We start from the raw sequence: 18078 nt of genomic DNA, 5'->3' as shown, positions 1-18078 counted from the left end.
AATCGCGATTTTTACTCGTCAACCAATCAGAGCAAAGCGCGAAATCACCCATGACAGTGCGAAAAAAGATAGAGCTCTCCAAGCTTTGGCTGCGAAAATCGCGTTGTTTTGATAGGAGACACTATATACATCAGACAGGTGGAACAAAATATGCTTGATGGGTGGAACGATATATCGAAAGAAATGTTCAGCTCTGTACATATGAAACGCTTCATAAAGTGAGAGCTGAATCGATCACTTATTGCAAGCGTATTGCTGCATAATCATAATTATTTTTACACATTTTTGTTAATATTTGATTGAATTCGTTAGTTTTTCAATTATTAATTATTTGGCGTTTTATACTTCCATTCACATTTCTAGCGATATGATTTTGTTCCACCAATCTAGTACGATCTTGTCCATAACAAATAATGACAGTATGATTAGAGGGATGCAGGTTTGACAGACAGATTATGACAAATCATCGCGCGATATCGCTAAGCATTGTAAAGAGCTGCATTGAAAAATATCGCGAGTGAGTATTTCGCATGCGATTAAAAGCCTGCATTGTAAAGGAAGCATTATTGATGAAAAAAAATATCGCGCTCATTGTGAATGATTGTAAATACAGCATTAAACGTGTCGCATAACAGGTCTGTCTCACAAGCAAAATGTCGCATTAAATGCAAATTACTGTACAAGCTACACACAAAGGTATTCTTAGTGATCCCCGATTTTTGAAATTAATCGTTCATCCACTAATCGAATACTTCTTAGCAGTTTGTTATTCGATACAATAAATCGCCCCAAATAATCGATTAATCGATTAATCGTCACAATGAGAGAAATAATTAGTTAGACTAATATTCCTCAATTGTTAGAAATCCATTTGGAATCAAAAAAGTATTCATCATCGCCTGAAAATCAGTTATTGTCTTCTACACTTCCCTAAACTCGTAAACGAAGCTCAATTCGCGTTGACGGTCTTGAGCTTCGTTTAGGAGTTTAGGGGAGCGTCAAAGATAATGATTGATTTTCAGGATAAAACCACAGCAGCCGTATGTTTTTTGCTCTGGGTTTGGATCGATTAATCGACGTAAATTATTCGTTCGCTTCGATTATTGGTTGTGTAATATTCGTTCGATTAATAATCGATTTCTGTAGGAAGTATTCGATTAATCGATTAATCGAACGATTATAGGGGATCACTAGGTATTCTAAACAAGGCGCCTAGAAGTAACCTAAAGTGTGCCAACTTAGGGTGCTCATACACTGTTTGACCGAAGCCAAATATTTGACTCTTTTTGACAGATAAAATGTGGTCAACGTGTACTGATCAAATATATTCTACACAAAACACGACAAGCAAATATTCAATTATTGGATGCCTAAAATATTTTTTCAGTCTGTTCTTCGAACCTGTCGGTACATGGTTAGGTTACCTTGAATATTTCAGTTGATGTTTTCCATGTTCGGTGTTTGATATTGTTTACTACTGTTGAAAATTGAAGAGTGGCAAACAAAATAGTGTTTGTACAAATATCAAATCAAACCTTATCTGTCAAAAAATATCAAATATTTGACCTCCGGGCAAACAGTGTACGGCCACCTTTACGAAAACGGCTCTTCAGCCATCTTGGAAATCTACTATATTTTGTTTGTAAATTGTTTGTAATTGTTTGCTTGTAAATACGCTTGGGCGCAAAATTACAAATAATTCCCTTTCTGCTTTCTTCCGTACTGTTTTCATATACCGCTCCCCGTCCAACTTAGTGACGAAACGGCCTCACCTTTGGATATACTTCTAGACGCCTTGATTCTAAAGTCAAGACTTGTCTTCACATCTGATATCTATGGCGCTGAGTTCTAAGACCGTCAATGGACAAAGATGAGTGACTCAATATTTTTTTCTATTTATTTACAAAACAAATCCGGTTATCTGGTGAATGTTTATTGTGATTACCCATAAGATAATTCTGAAAAGTATTTAATTATATTAGGCTTTCTTTCGATTTTAATGAAGTATGTTGGTGCGACGTTTACACACTGTGAATTATTTGCTCGCAAAAGTCATTCCTAATGATCTCAAGGGTAGGAAGAAAAGTTCCCAAGAATGGCTCACTCGCCAGCTGAACGATCCCTATGTGGAAAAGGCTAAAATGATGAACTATAGGTTGATTTTTAATACTTGAATGTAAGTCCGAGTGTAAATACAAATTTATATTGTTCTAGATGTCGAAGTGCTTTTAAGCTGCTTGAGATAGACCAGAAATACAATTTAATAAAACCTGGATTTACAGTTATCGACTGTGGCGCTGCGCCCGGCTCGTGGTCTCAAATTGCTGTGAAACAATCCAACGCTGATGGAGCGAGCCCAGGGAAGCCGAAAGGTATGGTAATAGGAATCGATTTGCTTCAAATATATCCAATTGAGGTACTACATTTCGCTTTCCCTTCTTTGAAAATATGACTCAACTTAATTCTTTTGTAGTATGCTATAACACTAGGTAACATGGATTTCACAAAGCAAGAGCTACAAGATAAAATCCATTCATTGTTGGGTGAACGTCGTATCGATTGTGTTCTTTCTGATATGGCACCAAATGCAACAGGTGTTCGCGCACTTGATCATGAAAATATTATCACTCTATGCTATTCGGTGCTACGATTTGCATTACTAATGTCCACACCAAACGCTTCTTTGTTGATGAAAGTCTGGGACAATGGGGAAGTACCTGTCCTAGAGAAGAACATTCAGAGATACTACCAACATGTTCGACGTATAAAGCCAAGAGCCAGTCGGAGTGATTCGGCGGAGAATTTTATATTGGGTCGAGGGTTTGTTGGCATTAAGCGGTAGTAAGTAAAGCCCATTAATAAAGTGTATAGTATAAATGTAAAAACTGAACATTTTCCGAAATTTCAAAAATTTTAAATTTTCCGAACTTCTAAAAGTTTACGCTCTCGGGCGCAGTAGTATGTGAGGCGCAATAATTTCATCACAAAGAAGTTTGAAGTAGCTTGTTGAATACGCCTTCGTCTCTCAAGTGTATCGAGGTTCAGCAAGCGACATCTGGTTACATATGACGGCAAATTCCATGGATCACGCCAAGGCAGATGCCTGAGTGCTCTGCGAATGAAGCGTTTTCGAATCCGCTCAATACTGATGCTCCACACGTGGTGGTAAAACACCCATACTACCGATGCGATTTCTAGAAACGGCCGAACAAATGAACAACAGAGTTATTTCAGGCAGTAGGGACCAGTGAAGTCTCTAGAGATTCTTGATATAAACCCAAGCTGACGATTAGCCTTAGTGATCAGCGCAGAACGGCGTGCATTGAAAGTGAGCTTACTACGAGAACTACGCCCATCTCGTTGACCTGACTGACTCTCTAAGATCAAATACTCTATCGTGTAGTTAAATATAATTGGCTGTATTTTTCGATGAAACTCATGAACACACACTTAGTTAGTTTATTCAGGCCAACCAACTCACGGACTGGTCAAGCGAGCTCTGTAATCCTCGAGATGGGCAGATAGATCTTCAAGTTGTATAGAACTCTCGAACAAACAGCAAACGGAGATGAAGTGTGAGACTGGAGCTTAGCACGGAGCGTTCATCCATGAAGGTATGATCTCAGAAGGCGGAAGTACCTTATATGGGATTGACATGCAACATTCCAGAAACTTCATGGATTCCTACACAAGATTGTCTGAACACGAAGCACATATGAGTTGTAAAGGGCAGCGTTAAAGCTGTGGTATGCATTTATAGCAAGTAGAAAGTTATAATTAGTTACAACAGTTCGTCGACGGTACAGTTTGCGTTGACAGGAATTTGTGTCACGCCGTAAGACGCGAAGAAGTGGAGTGCCCCAAACTGCTCCGAGCCAACAGCAAACGATTTCGCAAAAGCATGTCACCGTGCCATTAACTTCCTTACCAAGGGCACTCCAGCTATAGTGTAATTCAGGGGTTGTTCGCCTTTGTTTAGATCCTCTGATCCAGACAATAGGGGGTCGATTTCAGACCAGCTGCTGATTGGTCAATTCTAAAGGGTTACCAATACTATTTGATAATACTCTTCTACATAATATACTCATGTTACGTACTCTCACACTAATGTTCATGATAAAGCATAACAGTAAATACAATTTGTTGTGAAATACAACCAAGCAACCGTTCTCGATGCCACGGAAGAAGGACGAATATTTGAACGGTTGCTAGCCAAAGCAAAAGCTGGATTCCCCGTGGACACAAAAATATATATAAAATATCAGCTCGATTACAATCCAATCCATTCAAAAACGGGATACCTGGTCGTAAATGTGTCTATGGGGTCATTAATTGGCGCCTCGAATCGTACTTATCATTGGATCGGTTGAGTATTTTCCAATGTTATCGGTCTATTAGAGAGTGGCAAGAGGCTGTACGAGGGCGGTCCGATAAGTTCTTAGCCTCATCGCTTAGTCAGCATCGCAAGAAAGATTACTTATCGTGTAGCACATTGTCGTAAACGGCTACTGTTAAAATTTCAGCCGAATCGGACTCGTAGTTTTGTTTTGACCGTGTGTAGAAGCGGGCGTATCCGCGGATTTTAGAAAAATAGAAAAAAAAAATGGAAATTCCGCCGTCGCCACGGCCAAATTGGTCGAATTGCACTATGAACTGCCGCCCCATCCACCGTATTCTCTAGATTTGGCCCCGTGCGACTTTTTTTGTTTCCAAACTTGAAAAACTCGCCGGGCAGAAATTTGAGTCGAATGAGGAGGTCATCGCCGCCACGGAGGTCTACGTTGCAGACCTCGAGAAAACGTATTTTTCAGATGGATTAAAGAAGTTGGAGGATCGCTGGGTCAAGTGGATCGAGCTAAATTTTTTGTTTTTTTTTGTAGGCTAAGTATTTATCGGACTGCACTCGTCGTAGTAGGTACAAATCTATATCATATGTAGGCCAGAGCTATAGGAGTTGCAGCAGTTTCAGTTGAATCATTAGTTTACGGACTCGATGACATATTTTCAGGAGGTAATTATGAAATTTCTGTAAGTTTGCTTTTGTATTCTATTATTTCAACATTTTCAGAAACTAAAAATGTATCATCCATAAAGATGGAATCGTCGATGAAAGTAGCCCGGAGGAAGAAAATCTCGTATCACATGATGCATTTAATGCTTCATTTAGTATGCCTTCTGTATCTACAAAAACTCCAATTGAACCCAGCTGTACCTGCCATAGCTACCATTCAATCTTATCGTTTGTATACGGAAAACCTCGAAGAAGCCAAGAAAAAAATTGTAATGGAAAAACAAAAGAAAAAAAATGAAAGACAAAAAAAAACTACAACTTGTCGCCAAAACACTAAAAAAATAACAGAAAAAATAAACCACCTTGTGACATGTGCATCTCACATGTCATTCTCCTCATTCTTTTAATAATGCACTTCTAGCAGACCACACCAGTGGGAACATGCTGAGAAGGATATTTCTACGCGGCATCGAACCTTCAGTTCAATGCCTGGCATTTATGGCGACAAACAGAAGTGTCGCATTACTGATTTAATGAACCATGACGGTTACCAGGTGTACAGTCATGGATTTTTAGGGATATGCTATCTCTCTCTCTTTCGCATGTACAACGATCGCTGATTGGTGATCGGGTACATAGAAATTTATATATCGGTGCTTCAAGTGTCTCCAGTAGGAGACTGTAACTTTTAAAAAGAATGCAATAAAGACAGAATGTTCTCAACCTTCATGGAGGATAGTCTTGTGCTTACAAGTCCGGACTTAACAACCTTTTACAACTGTAATTCATTCGATTATTGATTTCAACTCATTTAACTTGTTTGCAAAGTAAGGCGATGCCAAAGCTTCTATTTGAAATGATTCATTGTCATAGAAATGTGATTATTAGAATTAGGAACACTATTTAACGAAATTAGGGAAATGATGTTTTTGTCGGCTGAAATTAGGACCAAATACTGTAAAATGTTTTCCATCATTATAGGTAGTAGAATGCTCCCATCCCTATGTTTATTATGAATGGAATAAATTCCAAGCAAGGAGCACATTTAAGAACATCATATACGCGTAAGCATTAATTTTTAGAGTATACAAACGTTAAATATTGTCTTAGATGAGTGGTATATGAGTACATCACGGTACTTCGTTGTACTCCTGATTGTTCTTTCGTGTTGATGGGAAAGTTATTTGAGCTATCTGAGTCCACTCCCTAAGGCATCAAAATCCCACCTCCGAAGTTGTGGAAATCCCATCGGGTTAACCATTTCAGGTGATTTTCTGCGATGAAAAGAAATTCAACCTGAATGGTTTTGCTTCATACAGAAGGGACTTACGACTCGAGTCACGTCATTTTTCGGCTCGCAGTTTTAGAGGCGAAATTTTAATGGTTTGGGGAGAATTTTCTCTGAGAAGCCTGATTCACACAGCTTTTCATCACCACAATTTAACAGTCAAGAGTACAACGAATTATAAACTTTTTTTTTAAATTATAAACCTATTGTAATTTGTGAGCAATTGATGTTAATTCCCAATACAGTAGAACGCCGATTATCAGTGGAATAGTCTGGCAAGGTCACTGCGGATGACGAAAATCGCGGATATCGCAATCAATGCCTGAAAGTGATTTGCAAACACACAAAAAATATTTCAGCATGGAAACTTTGTTTCATCAATACATAAATCATTAAACTGTCCATCTATAAGGTGGTGTACGCCAGTGGTCAAATAACGTGAAAGCCATGACCAAAACAAGAGAACAAAAGTCTACCACCCGAAATTTGGAAATTATTATGGAAATCATTTTCGCGGATCATCCGCACGCGGATAATTGGGGTTCTACTGTATTTCATTTGAAATTCATTCCATTTTCTGGTTGTCTGAAAAAAATTGGTTTCTCCCTATTCGCTATGGTCATAAGCTAAAACGTCATACATATTTGGTCCATTCTGACTGCATACTATTATCAGTTTTTGTTGATAATTCAAAATGAATTTTCCTGGCTATTTGCAACATTAGTGTGATCTGATAAAAGAAGAATGTAGGTTAAGAAATTCTTGATTGTTTGCTACTATTAACTTTTTTTTTCTTATTTTGTTACTTAGTCCGGTCTGACTGAATACCGACTATATCAAAATATTAAGTGGATCTAAATATATGAACATAGTGTATTTGCAAACGTCCCTATCGTGAATACTGCATGCTTTAATTGAACACAACATTGCATACAAGTGGTCGATATTCGCCCCCAGTTCAGTAAACCTTCAACAAGTGTGTATCACTTGTGTCGGAACAGTTCAATACATGGAAACATCAGAAACGCTTGCTTTTGAACAGGTCCAACAGGAAACTAGAATATAATAGAATATAATAGACGAAGAGACCAACCAGCCGATGTGTGATTCAATTCTTGTGGTAAATTATATGAACAAATATATTCGGCTCCACTCGCCATCTTAGTGTCGGACCGTGAATACGCATTGATGTGCTCGGCGAGAATCATTTCGAGTTATCCGAATCATAGTTCTCCACAAATTACGTCGCAAACCACGTGCGAAGCTCGTTCTTAAAGCAAAATAGGATGGATCAAGCCAAACTAAAAAAGCTCGGACTAAGATTGTTCGAAATAAACGCGTTCAAATTCGGCGACTTCCAGATGAAGGTCGGGATAAACTCACCGGTATACTTTGATCTTCGTGTGATCGTCAGTTATCCGGATGTGATGGTAGGTACAAGATGTAGATGTAGTTTACCCATACCACAGAACCTTGAGAAGATATAAGCTCAAAACGACAAAGCGCTTGAAAATCCAAAAGTTCTAATAAGAACAGTGCAAGAAACACTATGCTAAAAATGCATTAGTAACACTATTGAAGACGTGTAAACTACAAACTGAGACAAGGATTTCTTTCTGTTAGGATACCATTGCAGATCTACTAACGGAATTTATAAAAACGATGAAGGTGGATACTGGTGTTCATTTGTGCGGCGTCCCATACACAGCGCTTCCTATAGCAACACTAATTTCAGTCAAAGCGAACCAACCGATGCTGATTCGTCGCAAGGAGACAAAAAATTACGGAACTAAAAAACTGATTGAGGGGAAATTCAGTGCCGGCGACAAATGCCTCATCATCGAAGATGTTGTCACATCTGGCTCCAGTATTTTGGACACAGTGAATGATTTACGATCCGAAGGTATTTGTTTTTGTTTCATTGTATTGGTCGGTATTAGCGCATTTAGTAAGAACAGCGAAATTGCACACCATGTGTACTGATAGAAAGCCCATCTGTTGAATATTTGGTTAGCGACAAATGAATATCATCGAATGGAGACAGTAGACGTTGCTGACACTGATAAGAACTTGTTGCAAATTAGTTCGTCTAAACCAGTGGTATTCAGCCTTTTTTTCAGAGGGACCACAAACACATGTTAGGGATAGTGTCGCGGATCGAAAAAAAAAAAAGTGTATTACGAAATTATAACCAGCGAGAAACAAACATTATAAAAATTCAAGAATGAAACTCTTTAATACAAAGACTTGATAGCACTGACAAGGGCCTATGAATGAATGCTTTAACTGAGTGAGGGGCGCGGACTTTCACCAATTTGTATAGATTTTTGTGTATGAGTTGCAAACCAGATGGGCCAACCAGAACAGCCCGCCGTGGCCGCCATGCGGCCCGCAGCCGCAGGCTGAGTATCGCTGGTCAAAACACTTGCTCATTAAACTATTGAATAATGTTCAACCATAATAATTATTATTATTTCGATTAGGTAAAACAGTTTAATTGAATGCACAATTCATTTCGAAACTAAAAAACGCATTCGATGTTAAATTGTATCATCTTAATTGCAGGTCTTGTAGTCACCGATGCAATAGTTGTGGTGGACCGAGAGCAAGGTGGCGCTAAGAATACTGAAGAGAAGGGTGTTAAAATGCACTCTCTGTTTACACTGTCGTATCTGCTGAATACGTTGCTCGAAGCCGGTCGTATCGAGGAGAAAACAGTACAGTCGGTTGCCAGGTATATCGAAAGCGCCCAAATTAGGAGCGACGGATCATTCATCAAACAAGACGTCAAGGTAGTTAACAGTTTGAACCGCCTTGGAATGACTTTCGAAACACGAGCAGCCTTTGCCGTATGTCCAATAGCCAGAGAGTTGATGAAATTGATTGCCTCAAAGAAGACTACACTTTGTTTAGCCGCAGACCTTTCAACTTCCGATGAAATCCTCAATCTCGTAGAGAAAGCTGGTCCATACATTTGTATATTGAAAACTCACGCTGATATCGTCGATGACTACAGTGAAGCGTTCATCAAGTCACTGCAATCGTTAGCTGAGAAGCATAACTTCATGATAATGGAAGATCGCAAATTTGCAGATATTGGGAGTACTGTAGCCCTCCAGTATTCTAATGGACCGTTTAGAATTGCCGATTGGGCCGATTTGGTTACCGTACATTCGCTTCCCGGACAGGGCATCCTCAAAGGTCTGAGGATGGTGCTGAACAATTGCACGCAACCCAAAGGAGCCTTTTTACTGGCGGAGATGAGTTCCCAGGGCAATCTAGTTTCACCTCAATACAGCGCTGCGACGATCAAGATGGCGACAGAAACAGATGCTGAATTCGTTGCTGGCATTGTATGTCAAAGCCCGGGTTTAGTTACTTTCCCAGGACTACTACAGTTGACACCGGGTGTAAAAATAGAGCAAGGTGTCGATGAGCTAGACCAGCAGTATTCTACTCCCGAATACGTTGTGAGCGAAAAAGGAGCGGACATTTGCGTCGTTGGGAGAGGTATCCTGAACTCGAAAAATCCGGAACACACAGCCAAACTCTACAGGGATAGGCTATGGGAAGCTTACTGCGTACGCATATTGAAATACGATGTATGATAATCGCATCTATTACAACTGGAAGATAAATTACCTGGATATAATAATAATAATAATAATAGCCATTCCCACATGTTAGGTATACGACATTTTTGTAACTATTTGTTATCCACTTTATACAATGGATTATTCCTTAATAAACATTATACTGAGAGCATTTTCTTCCATGTATACCATGATTCGAATTGTTTCTGTGAAAGATCAACGGGACGGGAAGGGTTAATTCCGCGATTATAATGCTCCGGGAATAAAACACGAATACTTGGTGTAACTAAATGGAGATCTAAATTTACCTGTCTTGCTTGTTGTACATAAATAATTCAAAGCCTTTTCATTTCAATATTAATGTGAACTTACGTTCAGTCCTTTTCGTCTACTCCATAAATTCTCATGTTTCGTATATAAAAAACTCTATAGTTGTTAAATTGAAATCCCTTTTCTTAACTGCTGTATTCATTGTTCAGCACAAAAATGATTTTCGTATCTATATATTTTCCAGTTGTTCATATGTTTCTATAGTGCTGAACTGTACCTCGTCACAAAACACTACGGAATCATACGCCACTTCAAATTATGTATCAGCATTTCATGCTTTTCAGAATTTAATCCTTTTCCGTACAACATCGAGAATCACTCGTGTGTACTTGGATAACATAGGGCGCTAGAACGCTCAGCAGAGTAGTGGAATCACTTGATGTGTGACGTATTAAATAATACGGGAAGGGGTTAAAACTGGGAAAGACAACATTCTGCACAATAAAAAACATTGAAAAAAATTGGTGTCAATATACACTTAGAAAAATCCCCGGTCGAAAACTACCAAATACATTTGGTAATGCAAAATTAGTAGAATGTACAAATTTTTTGTACATTTTGTCAACAAACCCGCATCCCTACAAGAGTTTAGTACATTTTACTCGATAACATTTGTAAACCTGAATAATCATATCTGAAAACTGGTGAGAAAAACGCGTATTAACCATTTTCATTGTTGCCATAATGCAATACGGAGGTATAATATGGATATAATTCTGATACATGCATTTTCAGCGGGAAAATGTAGCCGATATTGGGCTTACGATTCATGGTTTTGCTTGACGTGTTTATTAGTACGGTCGAAAATGACTATAGATTGCTATTATTTACCAAAAAATTCGTTATATTTACTAAATATTTCTCTCAGTGTAGCTACCACCTACCAGTTTAGCGCAAAATGTTATTGGCAATATAGATGCCACCTGCCCGTCTAGCTGAAAACACTTAATGGTAAAAATGTTGTTTTTGTATTTGAAATTTTGTGCTCTTGCTGCTTTAAATTGGGAGTTGTTAACACAAAAATAGTTCCAAAATGAATAGTTTTTGATTATTTCGCGCTCAAAAAAAATCAGGCATGATGCTAGACATTAGAGCAAATTACCACATAAGGTTAGAAGTGATGATTTATTGTTAAAGGAAGAAATAAAATCGTTGGTGACAATATAGATGCCGGTACCCGTTAAAGGGTTAAATCCTACAAATTAGCGCCCCCTCAAACTGCAGACTTTTTTATCGACCGATAGACTGGTCGGGTTGGTTGGCTAGTGCGCCAACGAGATAAACTAAACAGTCGGGTTGCTTCAGTTTGAAAGCTTTCCAAATGCAGGGTGAACATAAATACAAGGTGATATATTCCCGAATGATGCCGTCATTGTTATCGTTCTCGTCAACAAACACAGCAAATTATAAGAATATCCAACATTACGGAGCGAATAATCATCGTAGTGAATAACTTAATTCGACGCATCATGTCTTATTCTACGCAAGAAATCATTTTATTCTGGAAGATGAAGTGAATTTCATGTACTACTAGATAATGCTGACGTCATTTGTTCATATCCAAAAAAGTTGTTTACCAACACGAATAGACTGCATTGTTTTGTATGCCGTGCCCGATTACCTACAAACTCTGTCGACCAACTCTCGGCCGACTGTCAGTGTTGTCTAGCTTCGATTCACGCACATACGAAATTTTTTTATCGGCCGATAGTTTATTTCGCTCCTAGATTTGGCACTCGTACCGTGCAAATATTTTTATAATGGCATCGTCCTATTCACAATCGCTGACTGTAGAAACGTCCATTCTAGACCTTATCGAAGAAGTCGAACAAAGACCGGCACTTTATCAAAAAGGGTTGAAAGAGTACTCCGACGCGAATTTCAAGAAAAAGCTGTGGGATGAAGTTTGTGAAGCAGTAGTTGTTGGATGGAATCGGCTTAGTGCCGAGGACAAAATAAACAAAGGTACGTAACGATTCATGTGAAAGTTTATATATTTACGTAGAACTGAATTGTATAATCTATTATAACAATAAAAATTAACATTAACATAACAAAGTGCAATATGTTATATTGACACGGAATCACGTCTACAGAAGAAATGTATGACCATATGTACAGTCTATCGCAAAGTGTACATATGCTACTTGACGATACTTTCCATTTATTTGGTATAAAATATTTTGAATACATTGATTCTTTTGATGCATATTTATTACTCACACATTTGACTAGCTGTACGTGCAATAAAATTCCGACAAAAGCTTTCTGCTAATTGTTTATTCCTAAAAAATGAAAATAATCTCCATTCTAGATATCGCAAAATTGAGTGTACACCCAGGGTACGTTTATGAAAAGGTAGTCTGGACTGACTAATGCATCAATAGAAGTGAGGCTGTGACGTGTTAGCTTTGCAAGTATCATGGGATGGTATAATAAATTTGTCTAAATGAGTTTATTTCTATTGTATTTTAGCTTAATGTATATATTTATTCATTGCAGCGTAGAGATAATCCTATTAGATTTTCTTTCTAATCAAAATCTAGGGGAAATTGTGGTTCGGCAATTCGGATTTTAGCTTCCTGAAGCTTTCTGTAGTTCTCCGATACCTCTTGTCGCAGTGCTTGAATTAAACTATCATAACCGGCCGAATCGCTAGGTTTCTCATTAGAGATGTTGATGGTGCTGCTCCCGATTTCCTTTGACGGAATACCCCTCTCGGGGTAGTCATGTTTCCTCCCATTAGAAAACTGGGCCGATTCTGCGGATGTTTTTTTCCAATTCATTTATCTGTAAGGCTCAATCGCATAAGCTTTGCGGAGCCGCTAATTCAAGGTTTGTTTCTAAAAAGTTTCAACTAATTGCTATGTTTAGTAGGATTCGACCGAATACTCGCGGTTTACTCGAGGTTAAAAGGGCAACATTTTTGTGGGACGGGTCAGGTTAGGGATATGGATATGAGGTATCGTTGTCTTAACCGAGAGTTGCCGCACGCACTGTAGCATTGTGCATAATGACCAGGGATAGCATCTGGTGTTCGACTATCTGTCGAGGGTGGGCGACGGTGAGATGGGGGGACAAGAAACAAACTAATAACGAAAAAGAAAAACACAAAAGCATTAAATACTTATACTAGACCGTTTCACAAACATATAGATCAACTGCATATAGCAGATGTCGCGAGTTCCCAACACGTCTCTAACAGGAACATAGGGTTGTCTTCCTTGGACCTCAAAAGGTACTCTCTGGCTGCGTAATTATCCGTACATTGCCAAACTGCGTGATAGATGTCATCGTAACCGTTTCCACACCGACAGACGTTGCTTTGAACAAGATTTATTCTGTGGAGATGCACATCTAGCGAGTAGTGGTTGGACATAAGTCTACTCATTACACGAATGAAGTTACGACTTACGTCCAAACCTTTGAACCACGCTCTCGAAGAAACCTTTGGAATAATTGAATATAACCACCGCCCAAGACTTCCAGTGTCCCAATCGGTTTGCCAACTCAAGAGGGAACTCTGACGCAGTAATTGGAAAAATTTTCTGCGGATATTACGGATGTTTTAATGGATTCAACTTTTGCTTGATGCCAATCAAGATATAGCTTGTATAATCTGGATTTGTTTAAATTTACCTGTTCGTATCAGTTTTCGACGATGTACAATCCAAGCCATCGATATGCATGAAACAATCTGGACTGAAGTGAAGCGAGCAAATGTACATGTTTTGAGTATTGCTGTTTAGATCCTGTCCGAAGATCGAAGCCATTTCATCCGAAAGGTCACATCCCTCGGGAATCAATGAAACGATATTTTGTGAGATATGTTATCATATTTCGAGTCGGACTCGAGCCCGGGCATCAATGACTGAACGTTCACGCATCCGGGTGCCACACATCGAGTCATAGAGTTGTCTGAAAATGGAAATATTTTATATATAGTCCTTCGCAGTTGAGCCGCCGTAAAAAGACCAGTTTCAAAAAGCAGCACAGAAACAACACATCCTGGGTACTAGTTCCGTTATTCTGATCTTAATGGTCCACTAACTCCTCTTTCCCACGTATTATTGACTTTTTTTTTAAAGTAACAAAACATGTAATTTGCTTTGCGATCACTGCTTTCCATGAAAGCTAAGATGTCATAGTATAACAACACTTAACCATTGCTTGGGCAATGTTGGTTTTTTATTTTATTGATGTTTGAATTTTTTATCAAAATGACAAGTTAGAGGGAACAAATAGATATTGTTACACGTACAAAGATAATAAGTATTAATTGTCGTGGAAAGACATTGCAGGAAATAGCAGCTGCTATCGGAAGAACCCACTCTACAGTAAAGAAAATCATAAACAAGTGAAAATATGGACGAACCATGGAAAATGTTCCGGTAAAGAACGCAAACGGACCCTATCTTCTGATGATGAACGGGTAATTGTTCGAACATTGCGAAAGAATCCTAAAACAAACATTCCTGAATTGACTACCGAAATGGCCGGCATCATTGGGAGACCTGTCTGCGCAGACACTGTCCGAAGAGCAGCATACAGGAACAATCGGAGAGGTCCTGTTGGCCGTGAAAAGTATTACACTTCTTCTTGAATGGCGTTAACGTTCCCTATTGAGCTTTTGCCGTCTCAACGTAAGCATTAACTAGCGTCATTTATTAATACTTAGTTGAGATTTCTTAAGCCAAATAACACGCCTTGAATGTATTCCGAGGGGCAAGCTCAAGAATACGCGTGACCACAGTGCAAGTCGAAGGAAATTTCTTTGACGAAAAATCCCCCAACAGAATAATGACCCGAAGCAAACTGGCTTCGTGGTGCTGGAATGCCTGCTCTATTATGTCCCAGTCGCCTCCGGAATCACCGAACTTAAACACTATTGAGTATATATGGTGGAAATCAAGAACCATCCATCCATCAAAACCCAAATCGAAGCGGAACTCAAAACGACGATTACGACGATTACTTTTGTCTACAGTGGCCAAAAATCCTCGCGTTGGTGCTTGCAGGAAGTGCTGGACGCCAAGAGGGGGCCAAATACTAGGGGATTGATTTTTTGTTATTCATTAACATTTCTGAACTGATTTCAATTTTCGTTTAAAGAAAAACTTGAACTGTACACTCAATTTTGCAACGTCTTGATTGGAGATTCTTTGTTTGTATTTTAAACATGAAGTAGAAATGTGACCATTTTAATTTTTTCTTATCCCTACATGAGAGTAAAATGGATCGATTTTACGATGAATATAAGTCGCATTTAATTATTCCCCGAAACCCCGAAAAACTCAACAATAACAAACCAGCTCGAGCTGTATATGAAATTTTGCGATTGACTGTACACGTTGTTCATATTATTTATTTCTCGGCTGTCTTCTTTTAAGTTATTTTTGAGTTAAATGTAATGCATTTTTGTGAAATTTATTTCATCTCCGAATCTCACATTATTATGCAGGATACAGCGAGCTTTATCAGTTCGGACACATCCATTGATAATGCTTAATAATTCGGACACTGATAATGACATCAATTGGTCGGTGAAAATATGCCATTTGTTAGCGAGAGTCCCAAAACTACACTCAACCGTTCGTCGAGCTGTTGTTCGTCTATAGTTGAAAATTCGTTTGGTGTAGTTTAAATTTCTTTTTGTATAAGGTCGTAACGTATTATTCCCTAGCCCAAACACTCATCCCCTACGATAGAGAATGGAATAACATCTCCGACATTATATCATTAGGAATTAGACCTTCCGATGAGAATATTTATTCGATTTTCGGAAATCCGTTTACCCATTTCTGATGATTTAAATATTTCCGAATCACTAGCTGTTCCATATGAACCAATGTATAGGTATACAAATTTAAAATCTGTGTCTGTCCAAGCCATCAATACGCAAGAACAGAATTTTTTGTTGTTAAAATTTGATGATCCAAAATGTTCTGGCTGTATCATCCGGATATGTTTGCTCCAACATCATGGGAAAATTTGTGCGACTATAGAATTCGTCTGCGATTTTAATCCAGTCGCTTTCTTGTTTGGTTGACATGTACAATGTTTGAAGTATATTCCATATGTAATCACATGTAGTTTTAGTAATATCTCGTATTGTAGAAGCTCTCATTAGATAGTCAAGAGATAATGTATCGGAACTAGTTCCAGTAGTCAGATATCTGTAAAGAAATAAATTATAAATTAACTATGTTTTCATATTTTTTCAGGTCGCGATGTGCAAAAAAAATGGGCTAATTTAAGAACTTGCTTTCGTCGAGAATTAAACGCACAGAAGAACACTAAGCCGGGAAAAACTTCGTTCATGAGGCGTAAATACGTCTACTTTGAACAGTTATTATTTTTACTTCCATATATGGAAAATCGACATACTGAAGGTAACTTGGAAGAGGACAACTCTCAAGAAAATGTTGAGGATGATGAAGCTGGTGGTCCATCCACTTCTACCCCTATTCGTCAGCGGAAGAAGAGGCATAATGTATCGAAGCATACGGACTTGGATGAAATATTATTGAAACCATTCAATGAGACTAATACTGATGAAGACGTAAACTTTGCTATGTCTCTGGTCCCTTCACTCCAAAATTTAACCCCAGAAGAAAAACTCGATGCTAAAATAGGTATTCTTAACGTTTTTAAGCAGATAAGACTTGCTAGGTGTGTTGGGTCTACCTCTCAGCTAGATTATAAGTACAACATGGTACAGTAACCCTTGTCCTTTTTTTCTGTTAATCGAGGGACTAACAAAATGCCACCACAACAATACATACAGGTTTATACAACCAGATATATTTCACACCCGGAAACACCAATGATACATCCCAGTCGTGTTTTTCAAATTTTTCAGATGATTCGCAAATATACGACTTGTAAATAACCTCATTTCTCAAAATACCGAACTTTGTAATTTAAATTCTAATAAAAATAGTTGAAAAGTATTTGTGGTTTATCTTACCTTATCGTAACACTCAATCTCTTTTTCACAGGTAGGGAAAGTCTTAAATTGGCATCCTACTTCTGTATAGCTGGCATGACTAGTTCATTGATGCTGCTTATCTTCCTCCGATAAAAGGCGAACAACTTTTTCAGGGGTAATCGAGCAATTTAGAATGCATTGTGTACTATTCCTACTAAACAATCTATAACTGATAATTGGTTGCACCCAATACAGCGCCGACTCGATTATATACAGTCCCAAATTTCTTTTCACTGTGTATAATCGAGTAAAAATTTTATTTTTTATTTTGTTTTTTATGCATATATTTTTGGTTTTTTTAATTTTTAAAGAATTTAATTTTTGGTTCATTCTTTTAAAGTCAGAAAATACCTTTCTCACATGAAAAAACAGGAAGTGGGTTATATCTATGGTATAACCGCTAGGGTGACGTAGGACTATCGTTGATTTAGAGATCATTTGTTTGAAGTTGAATCTGAATTCATTCTGAATGAATGGATATTTGGGCGACTTCGAAAACGAGAGCGTTACGTTGGAGGCACAAGGTTTTATGCATCCAATATTGGATACGGAAATATGCTACTGATGGGGAAGAATAATCTTCAGAACCTATCCTGTTAATTGCGATTGATTGAAAAACCACAAAACCAAATGTATTTGATCACCGTGTTACATGGAAAGAAAACATTCAAATAAACTCTTTAACATGAATATATTTTGAAAATTCCCAAAGGAATTGACAGATTATTTTCAGTAACGATTAGATATTTCCACATTTTCCTCGATACTGGAAGCCCACCAGTGGTTAATGCCAACTCGATAACCACCTGTTAATAGCACTTGATTGAAACATATTTGGTCACAGTGTTACATGGATAGAAAACAT

General features: G+C 38.2%; 3 protein-coding genes across 4 annotated transcripts; all 3 read left to right on the top strand.

Annotated features, from left to right (window-relative positions):
* Window positions 1-1766: 1766 nt before the first annotated feature.
* LOC129779162 (rRNA methyltransferase 2, mitochondrial) lies at window positions 1767-4356 on the top strand. The gene is made up of 3 exons (XM_055786450.1): window positions 1767-2155; window positions 2215-2416; window positions 2474-4356. Exons 1-3 carry the CDS (start codon window positions 2007-2009, stop codon window positions 2840-2842), a joined length of 720 nt encoding a protein of 239 aa, XP_055642425.1. The 5' UTR covers window positions 1767-2006; the 3' UTR covers window positions 2843-4356.
* A 2928-nt stretch (window positions 4357-7284) lies between these two features.
* On the top strand, window positions 7285-10086 carry LOC129779161 (uridine 5'-monophosphate synthase). Its single transcript, XM_055786449.1, has 3 exons — window positions 7285-7729; window positions 7923-8202; window positions 8865-10086. The coding sequence occupies exons 1-3, from the start codon at window positions 7586-7588 to the stop codon at window positions 9905-9907; spliced, it is 1467 nt and encodes a 488-aa protein (XP_055642424.1). The 5' UTR covers window positions 7285-7585; the 3' UTR covers window positions 9908-10086.
* A 1127-nt stretch (window positions 10087-11213) lies between these two features.
* LOC129776800 (uncharacterized) lies at window positions 11214-17156 on the top strand. Of its 2 annotated transcripts, XM_055782658.1 has the most exons (3): window positions 11214-12187; window positions 12537-12564; window positions 16447-16556. In XM_055782658.1, exons 1-3 carry the CDS (start codon window positions 11983-11985, stop codon window positions 16472-16474), a joined length of 261 nt encoding a protein of 86 aa, XP_055638633.1. In that variant the 5' UTR covers window positions 11214-11982; the 3' UTR covers window positions 16475-16556. The 2 variants fall into 2 exon arrangements, with proteins under 2 accessions (XP_055638633.1, XP_055638632.1); XM_055782657.1 differs by lacking the exon at window positions 12537-12564 and having other exon boundaries at window positions 11673-12187; window positions 16447-17156.
* The last annotated feature ends 922 nt before the right edge of the window (window positions 17157-18078 follow it).

The sequence above is a fragment of the Toxorhynchites rutilus genome, chromosome 3 (genome assembly GCF_029784135.1).
Source record: "Toxorhynchites rutilus septentrionalis strain SRP chromosome 3, ASM2978413v1, whole genome shotgun sequence".
NCBI lineage: Eukaryota > Metazoa > Arthropoda > Insecta > Diptera > Culicidae > Toxorhynchites > Toxorhynchites rutilus.
The sequence above is the reverse complement of the archived record's forward strand: the minus strand, read 5'-3'. Positions and strand labels throughout refer to the sequence as shown.

Excerpts from the sequence above, each read along its gene's own strand:
- LOC129779162 (XM_055786450.1), top strand. The coding sequence starts at position 2,007 with ATGTTGGTGCGACGTTTACACACTGTGAATTATTTGCTCGCAAAAGTC. Across the intron at positions 2,156-2,214 it reads GCTAAAATGATGAACTATAG|ATGTCGAAGTGCTTTTAAGC; the intron begins GTTGATTTTTAA and ends ATATTGTTCTAG. Across the intron at positions 2,417-2,473 it reads TTCAAATATATCCAATTGAG|TATGCTATAACACTAGGTAA; the intron begins GTACTACATTTC and ends ATTCTTTTGTAG.
- LOC129776800 (XM_055782657.1), top strand. The coding sequence starts at position 11,983 with ATGGCATCGTCCTATTCACAATCGCTGACTGTAGAAACGTCCATTCTA. Across the intron at positions 12,188-16,446 it reads CGAGGACAAAATAAACAAAG|GTCGCGATGTGCAAAAAAAA; the intron begins GTACGTAACGAT and ends ATATTTTTTCAG.
- LOC129779161 (XM_055786449.1), top strand. The coding sequence starts at position 7,586 with ATGGATCAAGCCAAACTAAAAAAGCTCGGACTAAGATTGTTCGAAATA. Across the intron at positions 7,730-7,922 it reads TCAGTTATCCGGATGTGATG|GATACCATTGCAGATCTACT; the intron begins GTAGGTACAAGA and ends TCTTTCTGTTAG. Across the intron at positions 8,203-8,864 it reads GAATGATTTACGATCCGAAG|GTCTTGTAGTCACCGATGCA; the intron begins GTATTTGTTTTT and ends TCTTAATTGCAG.